At 38.0% G+C, this 18,491-nt stretch overlaps 1 protein-coding gene and 2 pseudogenes across 1 annotated transcript; 2 read left to right on the top strand and 1 right to left on the bottom strand.

The window, feature by feature from the left end:
• On the bottom strand, positions 1 to 939 carry LOC142445875 (olfactory receptor 52A1-like). The gene has a single exon (XM_075547749.1). It carries the CDS (start codon positions 937 to 939, stop codon positions 1 to 3), a length of 939 nt encoding a protein of 312 aa, XP_075403864.1.
• A 9,286-nt stretch (positions 940 to 10,225) lies between these two features.
• On the top strand, positions 10,226 to 11,175 carry LOC142446817 (olfactory receptor 52A5-like; annotated as a pseudogene).
• Positions 11,176 to 16,657: 5,482 nt separating this feature from the next.
• Positions 16,658 to 17,081, top strand: LOC142446816 (ATP synthase F(0) complex subunit C3, mitochondrial pseudogene; annotated as a pseudogene).
• Positions 17,082 to 18,491: the final 1,410 nt, after the last annotated feature.

Below are 18,491 nucleotides of genomic sequence, written 5' to 3'. Positions count from 1 at the left end.
TTAAAAGTGGAACATTTTCACAACATGACTGCGCATCTGCTTGTTCTTTAACCCATAGACAAGTGGATTAAGAAATGGAGGGACCAGCAAGTAAATGCTAGAAAAGAGAATGTGGATATAAGGGGGGATATGAGAATCAAACCTATGTGTACAGAAAGAGAAGAAGGCTAGGAGATAGAACTGGAGGAAGACACAAATGTGGGTGACACAAGTATCAAATGCTTTAAACCTCGCTTCCTTCTGGGGCAGACGTAAAATAGTGGTCAATATCTGGATGTAGGACAAGGAAATGAATATGACGTCAAATCCTCCAGCTGTAAAGGCCACAAATAAACCATAGATATTGTTGACCCAAATATTTCCTGCAGCAAGCTTCACAATCGCCATATGCTCACAGTAGGAGTGCGAGATGACAGTTGTGTGATAATATTTAAGGCGGCTCTTTATCAGTATTATGCAGGGGGTGATAAGGGCAGCAGCCCTGAGAGTTACTGCAGTACCTATTTGGATGACCAGCCGGAAGTTTAAGATGGTGACATGCCTCAGAGGGTAACAGATGGCAATGTAACGATCGAAAGCCATAGCAAGCAGGATGCCTGACTCAATTATCTGAAAAGTGTGTATAAACCACATTTGAAGCAAACAAGAATCAAAATAAATTTCTGGCATGTGAAAACAGAACACGCCAAGCATCTTGGGTATAATGCTCATAGCAAGTCCAATATCAGTGGTTCCAAGCATGCTGAGGAAGATGTACATAGGCTCGTGGAGGCTGCGTTCTGATTTTATGACGGTCAGCAGCAAGAAGTTTCCAATCATTGCAATGAGATACATGACAAAGAATGGGATCCCAATCCAGCACTGCTCAGACTCCAGCCCTGGGATCCCTACTAGAGTCAACACAGAGGGCATGAAAACAGTAAAATTGGAAATGAACATGGTATCATTGGGTCTTCTGATACAGACAAAGACGTGTTTCACTCAGTTCAGCTCTGCCTCTTCAAATTTCACGCTTCGTCATCAATCTGTATATTTAATCAGTCTTATTTTGGTAGATCTCTGTGACCATATTATCTATCTCACAAATATTGATGATAGGAAAAGTCCAATTCATATATACACATCACTTCAAAGAAAACACCGAGAAGCACCACATCACAATAATATTCAGTTTACATGGCAAGCAGATTGTATTTATTGCTAGTAAACCACAGGCTTAAGACATCAACTGCTGGTTTTTCTGCGACTTCCCTCTAAGACCTGTTGATCAAAAATTAGATGTTATTATTTTACTTGGGAACTGAATTTAAATCAGTTTGATGAATCTCTGCATTACCTCCATTCCTTATCTTCTCTAGTCATCTATTGATCCAAATCCTCTTTAACTGAGAAATGTCCATTTGGACCAGTAAATACCCAGATGCCAACAAATTGATATCCAGAGCAAAAGGTATTCATGTAACTATATTATGTAAGGTGTATTATGTGAATATGGCTAGACTAATAGAGACTTGAAGAAAAAACAATTCAAGTTTAGGTTATATTGACTTTTTCTTGTCAAAGTTCTCTGCTGTTTTCAGATATTTAGTCCAGTTACTCTTCCTTTTGCTGATAGTTCTAACAGCTAAAATACTTACAGTTAGCTGTGAGCTAAAAATAGCAGAGTAACCAGTTGAAATTCAAGCTATATTGCAGATTTCTGAGAGGAAAGGAACTCCTTGGAGAAAAGAGAAGGAGATGTAGCATTGTACGGCAATAAAGACTCGTTCCTAGATCACAAACAACACATAAACAATAACCAAACTTACTGACAGCTAGTCAACTCTTCCGCATGGTGACTTCATATGAGCTCTAACAAGTATAAATCTTCATGTGTGCAGACAGCTTCCTCTTTCTCTTTCAGAGCAACAATTCGTTTTAGCTGCCAGCCTGAGAGTTTACAGCTCAATGTGTGAACAAAGGATACAGAAAAATGGAAAAATGAGCAACTAAGTCATATAAACACCCACATCTTCAATGCCATCTGTTCAAAGATTTTGCCATTTGAGGTCTTTGTTTCTAATAGAAATATAGGTAATTATAAAAATGTGGAACACATTTTGAACTAATACATAAACATATGTTAGAGTTCAATCAATGATTAATAGACTAAGTAACAGGTTTCCTAAATTAAAGAAGAACTATGCAGGAAAGAGAAGAGGTGACACTGGAGGGTGCATGAAATAGATTGAAACAATTGTTGATGAGAGTAAATATTAAAATGTAATAATTTCCCAGTTTAATTGACTAATGAACTTTCTATAGCCTTGGCCTATTATACCTTCTTTAAAGGTCTTCTGTAACCAATAGCCTAAAAATTGTACATTTTGTCTTTTGTAATTTCTAAAGCTATGAATTATGTGATATTTGTGATTCTGTAAAGAATAGGGTTCTGTTATTTAATTCTTCTCTAGACCCTTTAATAAAATTGTTTTCAAACCATGCATGACCAAATTCAACAAGTGATCAATGTCAGCTTATTACTTATTGAATGTGCTCAGGCATGATCATAATAAATATAACCATTCTGGTTGATGTGATAAATTTCAAGGGGGTAAATGAAGTCAGAAAGGGATGTCTTATCTGAGGAAGATCACACTAAATATCGTGCTGTGCATTTAGTATAGTCAGTACACAACCATCCACGGCCATGGAATTGATTTTGACTCAGAGCAACTCTGACTCAAACAGAGTAGAAGTGTTCCACACCGCTTCCAAGAGTGTTAATCATATGGAAATAGACAGTCCTGGCTTTCTCCCATGGAATATCAATTCCAATACGTTGCTGCGAGGAGCCCAATGCATGCCCACAGCCCAATCAAACCAGTGGGCAACCAATCAGGTACTGTTATTCTCATTTACTCTCAGTTACAGAAACTGACTCTAATGGTGGTGAGAATTGTTCTTCCCCTGAATAAGTCAGAAGTACTTTACATGTCCTTTGAGACAAGGACTAAAATGTAAGACTTACCTTAATCATATGATACAAATGGTGGGGTGGCATGTGGAATGTTATATCTACCTAAGTGCCAGGTAAGAGGCATAGAGAGAGTGTTGTTACAGAAGCCAGTGACTCCATATCATGGGAGAGCATTTGTTAATTGTAAAATTGGTCCACAATGGTTGTCTCAATCTCCCTTTTTTCTCAACAGATGCCTGAGGTGTATTTTCTGATCTTCATATACTTTCCAGTCATCAAATCATTTTCCTCCTGAAATTCCAGTCTCAGTTCCTCATCTTTTGTTCTGTCTTTCTTCTTGCTACTTGTGAATTCTGTAACAGCACACTGGTAAAGCCACGGAATGGAAGAGATTTGGCAGCTCTTAGGATCCTTTTTCAATACACACTGTGATGTATTAGCTGATAGTTTGTCACACTGTGTTTTTATCTCCAGAGTAAGGACACAGCCTTGTTTAAAGATGTCTAACAGAGCACAAGGCAGTGTAGTCATCATCCAGCACACTTACAGCAAGGTTTCTGGCATTCAGGGACACAGGTTTCATTTCCTGAGCTCAAATAGGAGAAGCAAACTGCCAGTGCCTGTTTTAATATTTCCTAATGGGGGTGTGGAAAGGAGGAGGGTTTAAAGACACGGATTGATGGATTTCCCCATCCACCTGACTAAACCCTGAGAGGCTCATAAGGTTTAATGGTAGCCCTCATGGATTTATCCACACAACTGAATGCACTGAATAATTGCTACACTTCTAGAAATCTCCATGCCTTGTCCTGTTTTTCTTCTCCATTTCTTTTCTACTGCAAATTAAATCTTACACCCAAGTTTTATATTTTAGCCAAGGTACTTACTTGTGGACCAAGTTTGAAAACATGCAACGCCTATATAAATATGCCCTGTATAATTTCTAATCTACTTAAATAAGTTTTATAACTTAATTACTTGCCTATCATCATAATTGATAGTTCAGTTTCCTCCAGCCTCACTCTTCCAATTTTAATTTTCTCTTGATTATTTATATAAAGTCAACAATATTGTTGTTGGGATCAGTATTAGTTTATATTGCTTTGGGTAGGTTGATGCATCTCTTAATACTCTTCCCTCTAACTTACCGTTCTCTGCCTCCCTACCTTCTATCCAGACTTCTCCTTTCCTTTCAAAATGTACATGTGATATATATCTTATATGTGATGAAATCATGCCCAGTGCTTTAAACAATACTATTCCTCATTTTATCGTGTTTTACATGAAGCTCACAAAGCATAGTAGATTGGATTTAAACTATTTTATATAAATTTTATACAATTTTTACATATTGCATCAGTAGACAACATCATGATGAACTGAGAAAAGGTCAAAGTTTTCAGAGCTGTATTTAATTCTGGAGTCACTATTCCTTAAAGCAGACAAGAAATTAAATGACATTTTGCATTGGGCAAATGTGTTACCAAAGACCTCTGTCAAGCATTGAAGAACAAAGGTGTCACTTTAAGGACTAAGGTATGCCTGCCCCAGGTCATAGTATTTCCAATCTCATATGCATGTGAAAATCGAACAGTGAATACGAACCAAAGACTAATTGTTATCTTTGATTGAAGATGCTAGTTAAGAATTTTGCAAGTACCAGGGTCTTCTAGAGGAACAAACAAAACTGTTTTGAAAGAAGTACAACGAGAATTTTATCTAGAAGCCTAAGATGGTGAGACTTTATCTTTGTACATAAGAAAGGACTAACCCCTGGAAAAAGACACCATGCTTGGTACAGCTGAAGGTCAGTGAAAGAGGAAGACCCATCATGAGATGATTGACATAGTGGCTGCAACAAAGATCTCACAACGAACAGCAATCATGATGAGGTTACAGGACCAGGTGGTGTTTTCTTCTGTTGTACATGCGATTACTATGAGGCATAGTGGATTCAGCATCACCTAATAGCACCCTAAATGTAATCTACAAATTTAAATCCGATTATTTCCATCCTATTTGTTGTTTCCATTAATCTAGTTTCGTTCCTTCCTTGACTTCTTATCTTTGATTTGGAGAAATGTTCACCATATACTTAAGTGTTTAAAGGACTATTCTGTTCATGAATAATACTGATTAATTTAGAAATTAATATACTCTTTGGCTGGAACATGACCGGAAAAAAAATAGCTTCAGTTCAAGTTCATCATGTATCTTTAGTCAGTAAACACTGTAATTCCTCAGGTCTGTATCTATGAAGTAGGTGAATTTTTTTTAAAAAATTAGAGTTTTTTTCTACATTTTTCTCCCCTTATCTTGGGAACCATCTATTGTTTACCTGGTCAGAGCAGTTAGTAGGTGTAGAAAGAAACTATCCGTTCATTTGGTGTTATGTTGAAGGGACTGTGTTGTGGAATATTAATCCTGTGGACTAGTTTCTTCTTTGAACTTTTGATTTATTTGCCTTTTAAAATTTTGCTTCGTGAGTTTAAAGATTAATAGTTATATCTTAGATCATCACTCCAAGTTTACAAACCCCACATGATACTCACCAAAATAGAAGCTAGAATGTCATCTATGTGTGTACCAGTTGATTAAGCTATCACTCAAAACTATGACCTCTTCTCCTCTGACCAGTATAAAAAAGTTCATGAGTTACTTAGAGATGTTGAAGAGTTTTCCATAACTGTTCCCACTTGCAACTTGGTATATATAGTAATTTATTGGCAGCACTTATACATGCATGTATAAACATGCTTAAACATGCATTTAGACGTGTGCATGAATTTGTTCCCATATACCTCCTTTCATGCATCAATGACAACCGATATAACCACACCCATTATTTGGTTAATTCATTGTCACTGCAAAGCTGTGTATGCTATAGAATTTATCACATTTTTTTCCACAAGCACATTTTAGCGACTTTATTTACTTTCATCAAGTTGTGCCAACTTCACCCATCATTGCATTGCCTCTTTGATCACCAAAATTAATATGTCTACTATCTAGAAAGTGTTTCTCTTCTCCATTCCCTCCAGTCCCTGGAAACCACCAAATAACTTTGTTTTCTTTGTGCATATACATATTCATAAGTCTTTACAATCGTGACCCAAACAATATCTGTCCTTTTTTGATTGACTTATTTGGCTCAGCATAATGTCCTCGAGATTCAACAATGTGACAAGTTACAGAATATTTGTTATATTTTGTAGTTGTACAGTATTTAATTCTACATATGTATGTATTTAAGATGTTTATTCAATTTCTAGGGTTTTTTGAAAACGTATCATACATAGTAGTTACACCACTTTACAATCCCATTAGCAGTGAATAAACATTTCAAGCCCCAACATATTGGCACCAATTGTCATTATTGATTATTATCATTGTCACTTTTGCAATGATGATATGGAATTTAAGGATCTTGAGCATGTTTACATGCTTGAATGTCCTCTTTGGTGTGTTCTGGCCACTTTAAATTGTTTTTTGGCTGTCTTGTTGTTGGGTTCCATAGTTTATTAGTTGAGGACTTCCAGTAATGTAGTCTAACATAATGTAATCAAATGCATGATGGGATCTGAGAGCACCCATGCAGTTGTGTGAAGATTAAGGTGAAGTGCTATCCCCTTATCGGGTCACAGTCTTAATATAATTAGGAAAAAAATTCATCAGAGATGTGACTTACTCTTTTAGCAGTCACTGTGGGAATGCTTATCTCTTGATGTTGGCCTCTGTCTATACAGTATTTGTCTCCTCAATTTCCAGTTCTTTGGACTTGAGTCCTATTGCCTGATGACTTGGGGAGGTATCAGAGGCCTGTCATACTGCCTACTGACCTTGAATTCATTTGACTCTACAGCCTCCATTCTGACCTGTTGACCTTCGATTCAACGACCACTGTCTCCACCAGCCTGAGGTTTGTTTGTTTCCTGATTGTGTTCTGTATGTTTAGGATATGAAATCCAGGATAGGTAAATCTATAGAGATAGTAAATGTACTAATACTTATGGGGCATAACAGGGAGGTAATGAGGCAATGAGAGCTAACAAAAATAACTACAAGAAAGACTGGATTGTGGTGGTGATTGCACAACTCTTCTTACTCTAGTTGAACTATTGATATGTGAAGTATATGCCAATAAAATATATATTTATCTATAAAGATGTAAATATATAAATCTCTTTCACTATGTGTGTATGTGTATATGTGTATGTACATATATATATGTATCTATACATATATATATATATACATACACACACATGCATATGTACCCTGGTGGTGTAGTGGTTTGGCATTTGGCTGCACTCTTCCTGGGCAGCACTTTGAAATCACCAGCAGCTCTGCCAGAGGAAAAAAGCCTGGGCTTTCTATTCCTATAAACAATTACAGTCGAAGAAAAGCCAGGGTGGATCAGTGTGAGTCAGCATTGACATTCTGATAGTGAGTGATATATGTGTATATGGAGGGAGTGAGCTATTCCTTCAGAAAGTTATAAAGACTGTTTACTGGGGATTACAAATAGGTCAACATGATAATTTTTTCAAAGGATCCCATATAATCATTGTGGTTTGTTATGAAGATGTTTTAAGAAAATAGAAAACTGCATCGATGAGAAAAATTGCAGCACATGGCACTGGGGGGTGGGTGTGTTCTCTTTTCCCTTTTCCCTTCCTGGCACTGCATCTGTGCATTCTTCAAAGGCAGCAAGAGCTAGTCTACAAGAATTTGGTTGGAAAATGTTGTCGCATCGACCCTGCAGTCCTCCTCTTCACCTTTCAGATTTTGTTTTTGTTCTTCAAACTTAAAGAACATTTCAAATGAGTATAATTTGACCCTCTAACTGCAGATGTCCACACTGCCCACACTACCTTTTTGCGCAGTGTGAACTGAAGGAAACAGAATTCTTTAGGAAGGTTTGGAGAGGTGGTTCTCAACCTCCCTCACGCTGCGACACTTTCATACACTTCCTCATGTTGTGGTGACCCCAACCATAAAATTATTTTGCTACTTCATCGCTGTAATTTAGCTAGTTATGTTACTACTTCATCATTGTAAGTTATCTAGTTATGATTTCGGTGACTCCGGTGAAAGGATCTCTTAACCCCCAGAGATATCAGAACCCACAGGTTGAGAACCACTGGTGTAGAGATAGAAATGCTTCCTTTGTCAGGCATCAAAATACGGAGCAAAAAATCATATTCATGTGAGAGGGGGAGTGCAGAGTGGAGACTCAAATCCATTTGTAGACAATTTGACAGCCCCTTACAGAAGGGTCACAAGGAAAAGATGAGCTAGTCAGGGTGCAGTATAACATACAACTTTCTTCTAGTTCTTAGTGCTTCCCACAGCCTCCCCCCAACTCTCATGATCTCAATTATACCTTACATATCTAGCTGGATCAGAGCATGTACACCGGTACAGATAAGAGCTAGAAACCTGGAATCCAGGAGAGATAAACCCCCTCAGAACCAGTAATGAAAATAACGATACCAGGAGGGGAGGAGGAAGGTGGGGTAAAAGGGGGGCACTGATCACAGTGATCTACATATAACCCCCTCCCAGGAGGACGGTCAACAGAAAAGTGGGTAAATATAGACATTGGTCAGTGTGAGACATGAAAAAGTAATAATAGTTCATAAATTATCAAGTGTTCATGAGGGAGGGATGGATGGAAGGAGGGAGGGAGAGAGGGAGAGAGGGAGGGAAAAGTGAGAAGCTGACACCAAGGGTTTAGTTGAAAGAAAATGTTTTGAGAATGATGATGGCAACACATGTACTAAGGTGCTTGACACAATGGATGGATGGATTTTGAAAAGAGCTGTAAGAGACTCCAATAAAATTTTAAAAATAAGAAATGCTGCCTTTGAAACTGTGTAGCATACATGGAAGATGTGGTGAGAAATAACAGCTTCCCATTATGACAATGTCTAATGAGGGTTTCTATCATTTAGCGGTAATCCATTTTTACTTACTTTCCTATATTCATTTTATCTATATTCAGAAGAAGAGACTTCAGTTCTTGACTAGTTGATATTTATTTGCTCTTAATCAGTGGATCTTGGGACTTAGCAATATTGTAAGGGGTGAACATAAAGAATGAGTAGAAAGAGTACCATAGAAAGAAACACATTGTCCATGTTTTTATGTCAACAAACTAAAGGTGATCAGATATTTTGAGGTACAAGGAAAAACAAGAGTTAGTGTTTTATATAAGAAAAATAAAAAAGATGTTCTTTAAGGAGAAAATAGCAAGCACAACACTGATATAAACTGAAAAGTATCCTTTAAGGTTCTTTTTTATCTCAATAATAGAATATTATTTTAACTTTCTCCCCAAGAAAAGGGAATTTGAAGTTGTACAGAAAAAGGATTATTGGAGAAACTTGAAATTTTATACTAGGGATGAACTATAAATTAAAAAGAAAATGTTAGCAGGCGTAATTCCAATTTGTGTTATAACAAGTGTTAAAGCGAAGTATTTTGTCATCCTGGGAAAAACAGGTACATAAAAACATAGATAGTACAAGTTTTGGGAGAAAGTCATTGGACAAACAAATTTGAAAGGCAGCTTCCAAAGTCAAAGTAAAGCAGAATGTAAAATACAAATTGTATTTTTATTGTTTAAATTTAAAATATATGATTGTATCTAGTGCACTGAGAGAATATTTTCCTAGGGTTCACTACTGGCCTATGATGTTTGAAACATCAGAGTTGAAGTTCTATTCTAACCTACAAAAGCCGAAGTATACTTTCAGCTTCTCAGAGTCTTTATAGATTAATATAAACCTTAAGATAGGATGTAACTTTCTTTTCATAGATTCCTAGTGGACTGGGAGCATGAAAGAGTATTTCTTAAGTAAGAAAGAAAAGAAGCATAGATAACACTTAGAGTAAGTCCCTAAAAATGTGAGAAAACTCATATTCAACAGCGCATCCTTCAACAGACAGACATAAATGCCTACACACTAATTGTTAGTAGGTTTTATTTGCATGTTGAACCAAGTGTGCGTTTGTATGTACTCACGTTGACAAGGAGGAAATGAAGAAGCATGAGAATGAGATAAGGCATTGAGATGCAGAAAAACACGGGCCGTGAACCACTCTGGGAGCCATTCTGCATCCATGTAAATGTTACACAAAATACCCTTCAAAGGGACATTAGCCTCCATAACTTTACAAATGTCCATCAATCTAGGTTTTTAAAAAGAAGAGCACACCGGCACTGAAGCACCAGCTTTCATAGGGCTGCTCTCCAGCGTCATGATCAAACTCAATGTCACAATCTTCATGCCCCCACTGCTGACACTGATCGGTATCCCTGGCTTGGAAGCTGTGCAGTTCTGGATTGGAATTCCCTTCTGTGCATGTACATCCTCGCCCTCTTTGGCAATTCCCTGCTTGTTGTCATTATCAAATCTGAACGAAGCTTCCATGAGCCCATGTATCTCTTCCTGGCAATGCTTGGAGCAACTGACATTGCTCTCAGCACGTGTATCTTACCCAAAATGCTAGGAATATTTTGGTTCCATTTAGCAGAGATATACTTTGAAGTCTGTCTCCTGTAAATGTGGCTCATCCACACATTCCAGTGTATTGAGTCGGGCATTCTGCTGGCCATGGCCCTGGACCGCTATGTGGCAATCTGTGATCCTCTGAGACATGCAACCATTTTTACTCATCAGCGTCTTACTCAGATTGGAGCCGGAGTGACTCTCAGAGCTGCCCTCCTTGTAGCTCCGAGTCTCATCCTCATCAAATGCCGGCTCAGGTTCTACCGCACCACTGTGGTCTCTCACTCCTACTGTGAGCACATGGCCATCGTGAAGTTAGCAGCAGAAGATGTCCGAATCAACAAGATCTATGGTCTCTTTGTGGCTTTTAGTATTCTAGGAGTTGACATCATCTTCATCACACTCTCCTACATCCGCATATTTGTAACAGTCTTCAACTTGCCTCAAAAGGAAGCAAGATCCAAAGCCTTCAACACCTGCATCACTCACATCTGTGTCTTCCTGGAGTTTTACCTCTTGGCTTTCTTCTCCTTCTTTACGCATAGGTTTGGGTTCCACATTCCATCCTACATTCACATTCTTCTGTCCAATCTGTATCTGCTTGTCCCACCTTTGCTCAACCCTCTAGTTTATGGGGTAAAGACCAAGCAGATTCCGTATCGAGTGTCCAGAATGTTCTCCTCCAGGGACCCGTCTTGATTCTCAGTTACCATGTTTCATTTTAAATGGCAAAAGTCAACTCGGAGAAATACTGGTTTTGAGGAGATTCTGTAATTTGACTTGTTTACAGTGTGCTGAAATAGAACATTGTAGATTCACATAGAAACAACTTTTAAGGTTCTCATTCCTTAAAAGAACATTTTCACTTTTAATTTGTGGAGAATTATTTAAGAAGAGTTAATCACATTTTATTAGTGGTTTACATAAAAAGATTTAATAAATATTTCTCAAAAGACCTTTTATCTTTTAGTGAGGGAAATTCCTTAAAAGCACGTCTACAGGCAATAACTTAGCATTAGTTTAAAATTATTATAAGCATGAAAGTATTTCAGTACAAAAATCAAAGAACCAGTACCTGACTCTATTGATTTGCCAGTCCTGGTTTTCATATAAATAAAAATATACACAGATACGTAAGAAACAATGAAAAACAAAACAAAAAAATCAAAAAAACCTTCACTTGTAAAGGTAACAGAAAATAATAAAAACTAGAACAAAATTAGGAGAACAAATTATAAGGCGTTAGAATTTAACCTAACTACATCCACATTACTCTCTTTTTCAATGCACTCTATGTGATCGCAAGGCTATTTAAATGTCAGTCCTCAAAGTTTTCGCTGTCAACTCTAGTCTTCCACAGACTGGATGCTCAGAATTTATGTTCTAAATGGTTATGATTTTCTGGGGGTTAGGATAGGGTAGGCTAATGGAAATAGGAACTTATGATGACGACCAAAAAGCAGAAAATGGTCCAATATTGATTGTGGTCATATTGCACAGCTGTAATACATTTAAACTATTGAATTGTGTGATATGTGCATTGTTGTCAATAAAACTGTACAAACATTTTATAAAAATCAATGAACCATCAGCTTTCTTCACCACATTTACTTGTTCACCCACTTTGGCTCCAGCCGTTGTGTCCGGAGAGTGAGCATCATAGAGTTCCAATTTAATAAAAGAAGGTATTCATGCATTGAGGGAGTGTTTGAGTAGAGGCCCAAGGTCCTTCTGCCACCTTAACACTTGACCTATAAATATAGACACATAAATATATTTCCCCATCCTCCTATATATATTTGCATGTACATGTCTTTGTCTAGACCTCCATGAATGCCCTTTGACTCCTCGGGTCTTAAAGCCTTGAAGATAAACAAGCGGCCATCTAGCTCAGAAGCAACAAAGTCCACATGGAAGAACACACCAGCCTGTGTGATCGAGTGGTCCCAAAGGGATCAGTTACCAGGCATCAAAGAACAAAAAATCATATCATTGACTGCACACCTCCATGATAGGATCGCTGAAGATAAATGGGTGCATAAGCAAATGTGGTGAAGAAAGCTGATGGTGCCCGGCTATCAAAAGAGATAGTGTCTGGGGTCTTAAAGGCTTGAAGGTGAACAAGCGGCCATCAAGCTCAGAAGCAAAAAGCCCACATGGAAGAAGCACACCGGCCAGTGCGATCACGAGGTGCCAAGGCACCAGGTATAAGGCATCATGCAAAAAAAAAAAAAAAGATATATATGTGTGTGTATGTATGTGTATATATGTGTATATGTATATGTATATATATACCATATTAAATGAAGGGAGAAGTGCAGAGTGGAGACCCAAGGCCCAAGTGTTGGCCAATGGAGATCCCCTCATAGAGGCATTTAGGAGAGGAGATGGGTTAATTAGGGTATGAGGTAGTACCGATGAAGAACACAGCTTTCCCCCAGATCCTGGATGCTTCCTCCCCCCAACTACCATGATCCGCATTCTACCTTGCAGGCCTGGATAGGACAGAGGCTGTACACTGGTACATATGAGGGCTGGAGGTACAGGGAATCAAGGGTGGATGATACCTTCAGGACCAAGGGTGTGAGGCATGATGCTGGGAGAGTGGAGGGTGAGTGGGTTGGAAAGGGGGAACTGATTACAAGGATCCACATGTGACCTCTTCCCTGGGAGAGGGACAGCAGAGAAGGGGGGAAGGGAGACTCCGGATAGGGCAAGATATGACAAAATAACGAGGTATAAATTACCAAGGGCACATGAGGGAGGGGGGAAAGAGGAGGGAGGGAAAAAAAAAAGGAGGACCTGATGCAAAGGGCTTAAGTGGAGAGCAAATGCCTTGAGAATGATTGGGGCAGGGAATGTATGGATGTGCTTTATACAATTGATGTATGTATATGTATGAACTGTGATAAGAATTGTATGAGCCCCTAATAAATTGTTAAAATTAAAAAAAAATCAATGAACCTATGATTTTACTATAAGATTCAACTCTATAATTTTATTTAAGTTTTTTCCAATAATTTTTTGGTGGTTCATACAATTCTTATCACTGTCCATATATAAATCCATTGTGCCAAGCACTTATGGACATTTGTTGCCATCATCATTCTCAACACTTTTCCCTTCTACTTGAGCCCTTAATGTCGGCTGCTCATTTTCTTTCTCCCTCATTCCCACTCCTCCTACCTCATGAACCCTTCATAATTCATAAATAATTATTATTTTGTCAAATGTTACACTGTCTGACGTCTTCACCACCCCCCACCCACTTCTCTGCTGCCCATCCCCCAGGTAGGAGGCTATACCTAGATTCGTGTAATCAGTTCCCCCTTTCTACCCATATTCCCTCCACCCTCCAGGCATCACCACTTGTCCTGAAGGAGTCATCTGTCCTGGATTCCCTGTGTTTCCAGTTGCTATCTGTACCAATGTACATCCTCTGGTCTAGTCAGATTTGTAAGGTAGAATTGGAATCATGATAGTGGAGGGTAGGAAGCATTTAAGAACTAGAGGAAAGTTAAATATTTCAACATTGCTACCCTGTACCCTGACTGGCTCATCTCCTCCTCACCACCCTTCAGTAATGGGATGTCAGGTTGGCTACCGATGGTATTTTGGGTCTCCACTCTGCATTCACCTACATTTACAATGATATGATCTTTTGTTACTTGATGCTTGATACCTGATCCCTTTGACAATTCTTGGTCACACAGGCTGATGTGTTTCTTCCATGTGGGCTTTGTTGCTTCTGAGCTATATGGCCACTTGTTTATCTTTAAGCTGTTAAGACCCCAGACACTATATCTATTGACCGCCTGGCACCTTCAGCTTTCTTTACCACATTTGCTTTTGCACACGTTTGTCTTCTTTGATAGTATCAGGAAGGTGGGCACCTATTAACATGATTTGTAGTGTTTTGATATTTGATAACTGGTCCCTTCTACACCTTGTGGTAAGTTTTTAACTAATGTCCTTTTCTATATCTTAATCTCATCCAAGACATTGAATCCAATGTGTTCCTGAGCTTTTCCCTGTTTCTGGTGAACCTGACAATCTTGCGAAACAGCATGCGGTGTATTGTAGCATAGCCTTCTATTGTATTACTGTTTCCTGTTTTGTCATACTGAGATCCAGCTTATAAGAATTAGCCGCTATTTTGATCACATCATACCACAGGTATAGACTATCATCATGATTTATCATTGGCTGTGTTTTTGTAATATGTCTAAGGTAGTGTTTATCAAGTTTATTTACTGACAGGATATTCCTTTGAAATAAAATACCATTTGAACCTGCACTCTTTAGAAGACAAGAATAGAGACCATATTTAAGCAGTGGGGTTTTCTGTCTCTTCTCTGAGGTAGAAGTATCTGCAGATAGTATTTGAACTTCTTTGATGTAAGAGATTTGTTTATTCTCCTCTTTTTATTAATTCATACAGTCTTTTATTTACAACACTATGAACTTATGAACTTTATGCATTAAAACCTGTGAGAACTAAAATGTGACATGAATGTATTGTTTTTCCTGGTTTCTAAGGTTCCCACCATTTAACAGGGATCCCAGTTGGTGTAGTGGTTATTGGTTGGGCTGTAATCTGAAAGGTCAGTAGTTTGAAATGACTCGCTTCTCCAAGAGAGAACGATGGGGCTTTCTACTCCCATGAAGACTTACAGAATCAGAAGCCTGTGGGACAGCTCTATCCTGCCTTATAGGGTCACCATGAGTCAACATAAAGTAGATGTCAATGAGAAGTTTCCCACCTCGTAATAGTGTACAGTCTTACCACTTCTCTCTCCCTCATTTTAGTGGAAACATTTTGTATTGTCTTTCTCTCATGGATACCTGTGTACAGTCCACTCAATTCAGATATGTCTAGGTCAGTATCACATCTCATCCTTACTTTACCCTTGAACTGAACTTGTTTTATACATTTAAAAATTAAGTTTGTTATGATTGTGAAAATTTCAACATCTTGTGTGAGCATATTTTATTTAAAGTGTCAATAGAAAGCTGATCTAAATCGTAAGATATAATGATGTTCCCCGGGAAAAGTGTTAGTAAAGGGAAAGATTTTAAGCATAGAGGGCAGTACAAAACAATGGAAAATAAATAGCAAGAGAAGAAAAACGGAATCTATAAAATCATGATGTCGTGACAACAAAAGAAAACCAAATGAAACACTTCATAGGTCCTTCTATTGGGCTATCAATACTTTACCAGCAAACTGTACAAAGACATTACTAGAAAGCAAATCAACAATACCTCTCATGACCAAAAATACAAAAATAATTAGCAATATATTCACGAATTACAAGAAAAAAGTGAATTAAATGACAGATTACCATTAGAAAACTTAAAAAGACAGCCAAAAGGAAAGAACTGGATCTGACCTTGATCTCCTTGGAAATTCAAAGGCAGTGCAATGGCAATGGGGAAAACACTAAACAGTCTTGAATAAGGTAAACTTGGCTCCAAGTGATTAAAAATGGGGCAATACTTATAACAACTAGGTAAAACTCTATTTATTAATATAAAACCTAGACTTATAGTTGATCGACTATGCAGAATACGAATGTGTCAGACCTATGCAAAAACTATAGCACATATCAAGTTTTGGGCCTTGCAGCAGTAGAAATTTTACAAGAACATAGCCACACCCATTCAATTATGCATTGCAAGTGTTCTTATACTATGGTGGCAAAATAATAGAGTTTATTTCACAAAATTTAAAATATTTACAACCAGTCCATTTACAATAAAATCTTTGCCACCCATGGTTTAGACCTACACTTAATAAATAGAGTTTTGAACAGAGTATTTGTACGTAGAATAGAAGTAGTTTTGTTCACTCCATGAATAATGAGGTCAAAGCCCCACTCTTTCAACCTCTGCCGCTGGTGCCACCTACCGGAAAGCAATGAAATGGGAGAGGAGCCTACACTGCCTGTTACCAGTCGTGCCTCCATGGACCTGCGCCTTTCTGAAGATTCTTAAAGATGTTGTATGAGCCCCAATAAAATGATTTATTAAAAAGGGGGAGCAGTCACAGTTTCACTCTAAATTTAGGCAAATATATAAATGAAGACAGTTTTACAATATTAATAGGAAACTATATAATTTTTAAAATGGAGAGCATTCAGAGAATAAAGAAATACTGTATAAGACAAAAAAAAAAAGGATGTTCCCCTGCGCCAAGCTCGCCTGCACCCCCGCTCTGATCCGAGCTGGATCCAGTGTTGCATAGAGATCAATTTCTGCATCAGCCTTATATCAACCAGAGGATAAAAATGGAGAGGGCTCAGCAGTGTTTACTGGGGCCCAGGCTGGTGTTTCTCCACTGATCCGAAGGGAGTTTCAGACCAGCACAAGCAGCAGAGACATTGATACTGCTACCAAATGTATTGGTGCAGGTGCTGCAACAGTAGGAGTGGCTGGTTCTGGTGCTGGCATTGGAACCGTCATCGGAGCCTCATCATTGGTTATGCCAGAAACCCTTCGCTGAAGCAGCAGCTGTTCTCATATGCTATCCTGGAATTTGCCTTCTCTGAAGCTGTGGGCTCTTTGGTTTGATGGTTGCTTTCTTGATTTTGTTTGCCATGTAACAAAAATGAATGGCTAGAGATGTTGGCATTCATACTAATTATGGAATGGATGTAATTCTATCTAACTAACTCCAAAAACTGTAGTGTTGGTGTCATAGAAATATATGTTCTTCCCAAAGTCATTTCATTTAAGATGAAAACTTTTTAAAAATTAGGTCAATATTCTTAATGAAATAAAAAATTAATTCTTTTGTGTAATATAAGAGTGTTTTAGATTCGAGATAAGGAGTAGAAAAACATGATTTGATATTGACTTCAAAGTGGTTACTAAGCACATTGCTAAGTAGGATTTTCAGATCCTTCGTGTTTGACTAAAATTAGGAAAGCATAGCCATAATGTTACCAGGATTCATTCATAGGATAATCCTCTAAGAAAATGAGAAATATCCTTGTTTTGAGTTATGCCAGATTATAATAGACTGTATTAGATTAAAAATGTTTAAGGGAGGCTCAAGAAATGTACCAATGAAAAAGAAGATAAGATGTAAGGTAAAAAAAAGTGAAATATTTAGAATTACTTACATGTTTCCATTTTCATAAAGTAAATAATAGTTTAATATTTATGTTCAGGTGGGCAACATAGTATGATACTTAAAACAATGTAATCTAAAGCTTTAGTCCTTGCATGGAAGTCTTGTTCTGTCACAGTCTTACTGAATTTCTTGAGAAAACTTACACAAACAATGTGTGCCTCTGTTTTCTAAGGGGCATAATAATTATAATATTAGCAGATGTGAAAGTCACATTTTGCAGGTTAATCCTTTCATGATTTGTGGGACATATCACATCCACAAAAAAGTTGTCAAAATCTTGCTTGGATCTACACTGCAGGATGATGGAAACAGCAATCAAGAAATCAAATGACACATTACAGTGGGTAAACCTTCTGCACAAGACTCTTCAAAGGGTTGAAGGACAAGGCTGTCACTTCAAGGCTAATTATGGTGCTGGTGAGTATTATTAAAAGTAACACTGACTGCTAACATGAACAAAGCTATCCTAGAAGAGTATAGCCAGAAATTTCCTAGGAAAGGGGGAATGCAAAACTTTGTTTCCCATATTTTGGACATGTTATCAGGAGAGACCGGTCCCTGGAAAAGGGCATCATGCGTGGCAACGTGGAAGGGCAGCAGAAAAGAGGAAGACCCTCCAGGAGATGGATCAACACAGTGGCTGCAACAATAGGCTGAACGCTCACAAAGCCTGGGAGAATGGCACAATCGAAGCAGTGTTTCACTTTGGTGGGCATGGAGTCATTGAGACTGAACTGACTAGCTGGTTCCTGACGACAATATTTTTAGTCTCTCAGATTTCTTGCAAACTGTAATCATGATTGTAAGTGCTGCTACTTGATTTCTTGACAATTAATTGAATCTGAAGATATGGACCTCAGTCTACCAAACCTACTAT

This window comes from Tenrec ecaudatus, chromosome 4 (genome assembly GCF_050624435.1).
Source record: "Tenrec ecaudatus isolate mTenEca1 chromosome 4, mTenEca1.hap1, whole genome shotgun sequence".
Taxonomy (NCBI): Eukaryota; Metazoa; Chordata; class Mammalia; order Afrosoricida; family Tenrecidae; genus Tenrec; species Tenrec ecaudatus.
This window is presented reverse-complemented; position numbering and strand designations above follow the sequence as displayed.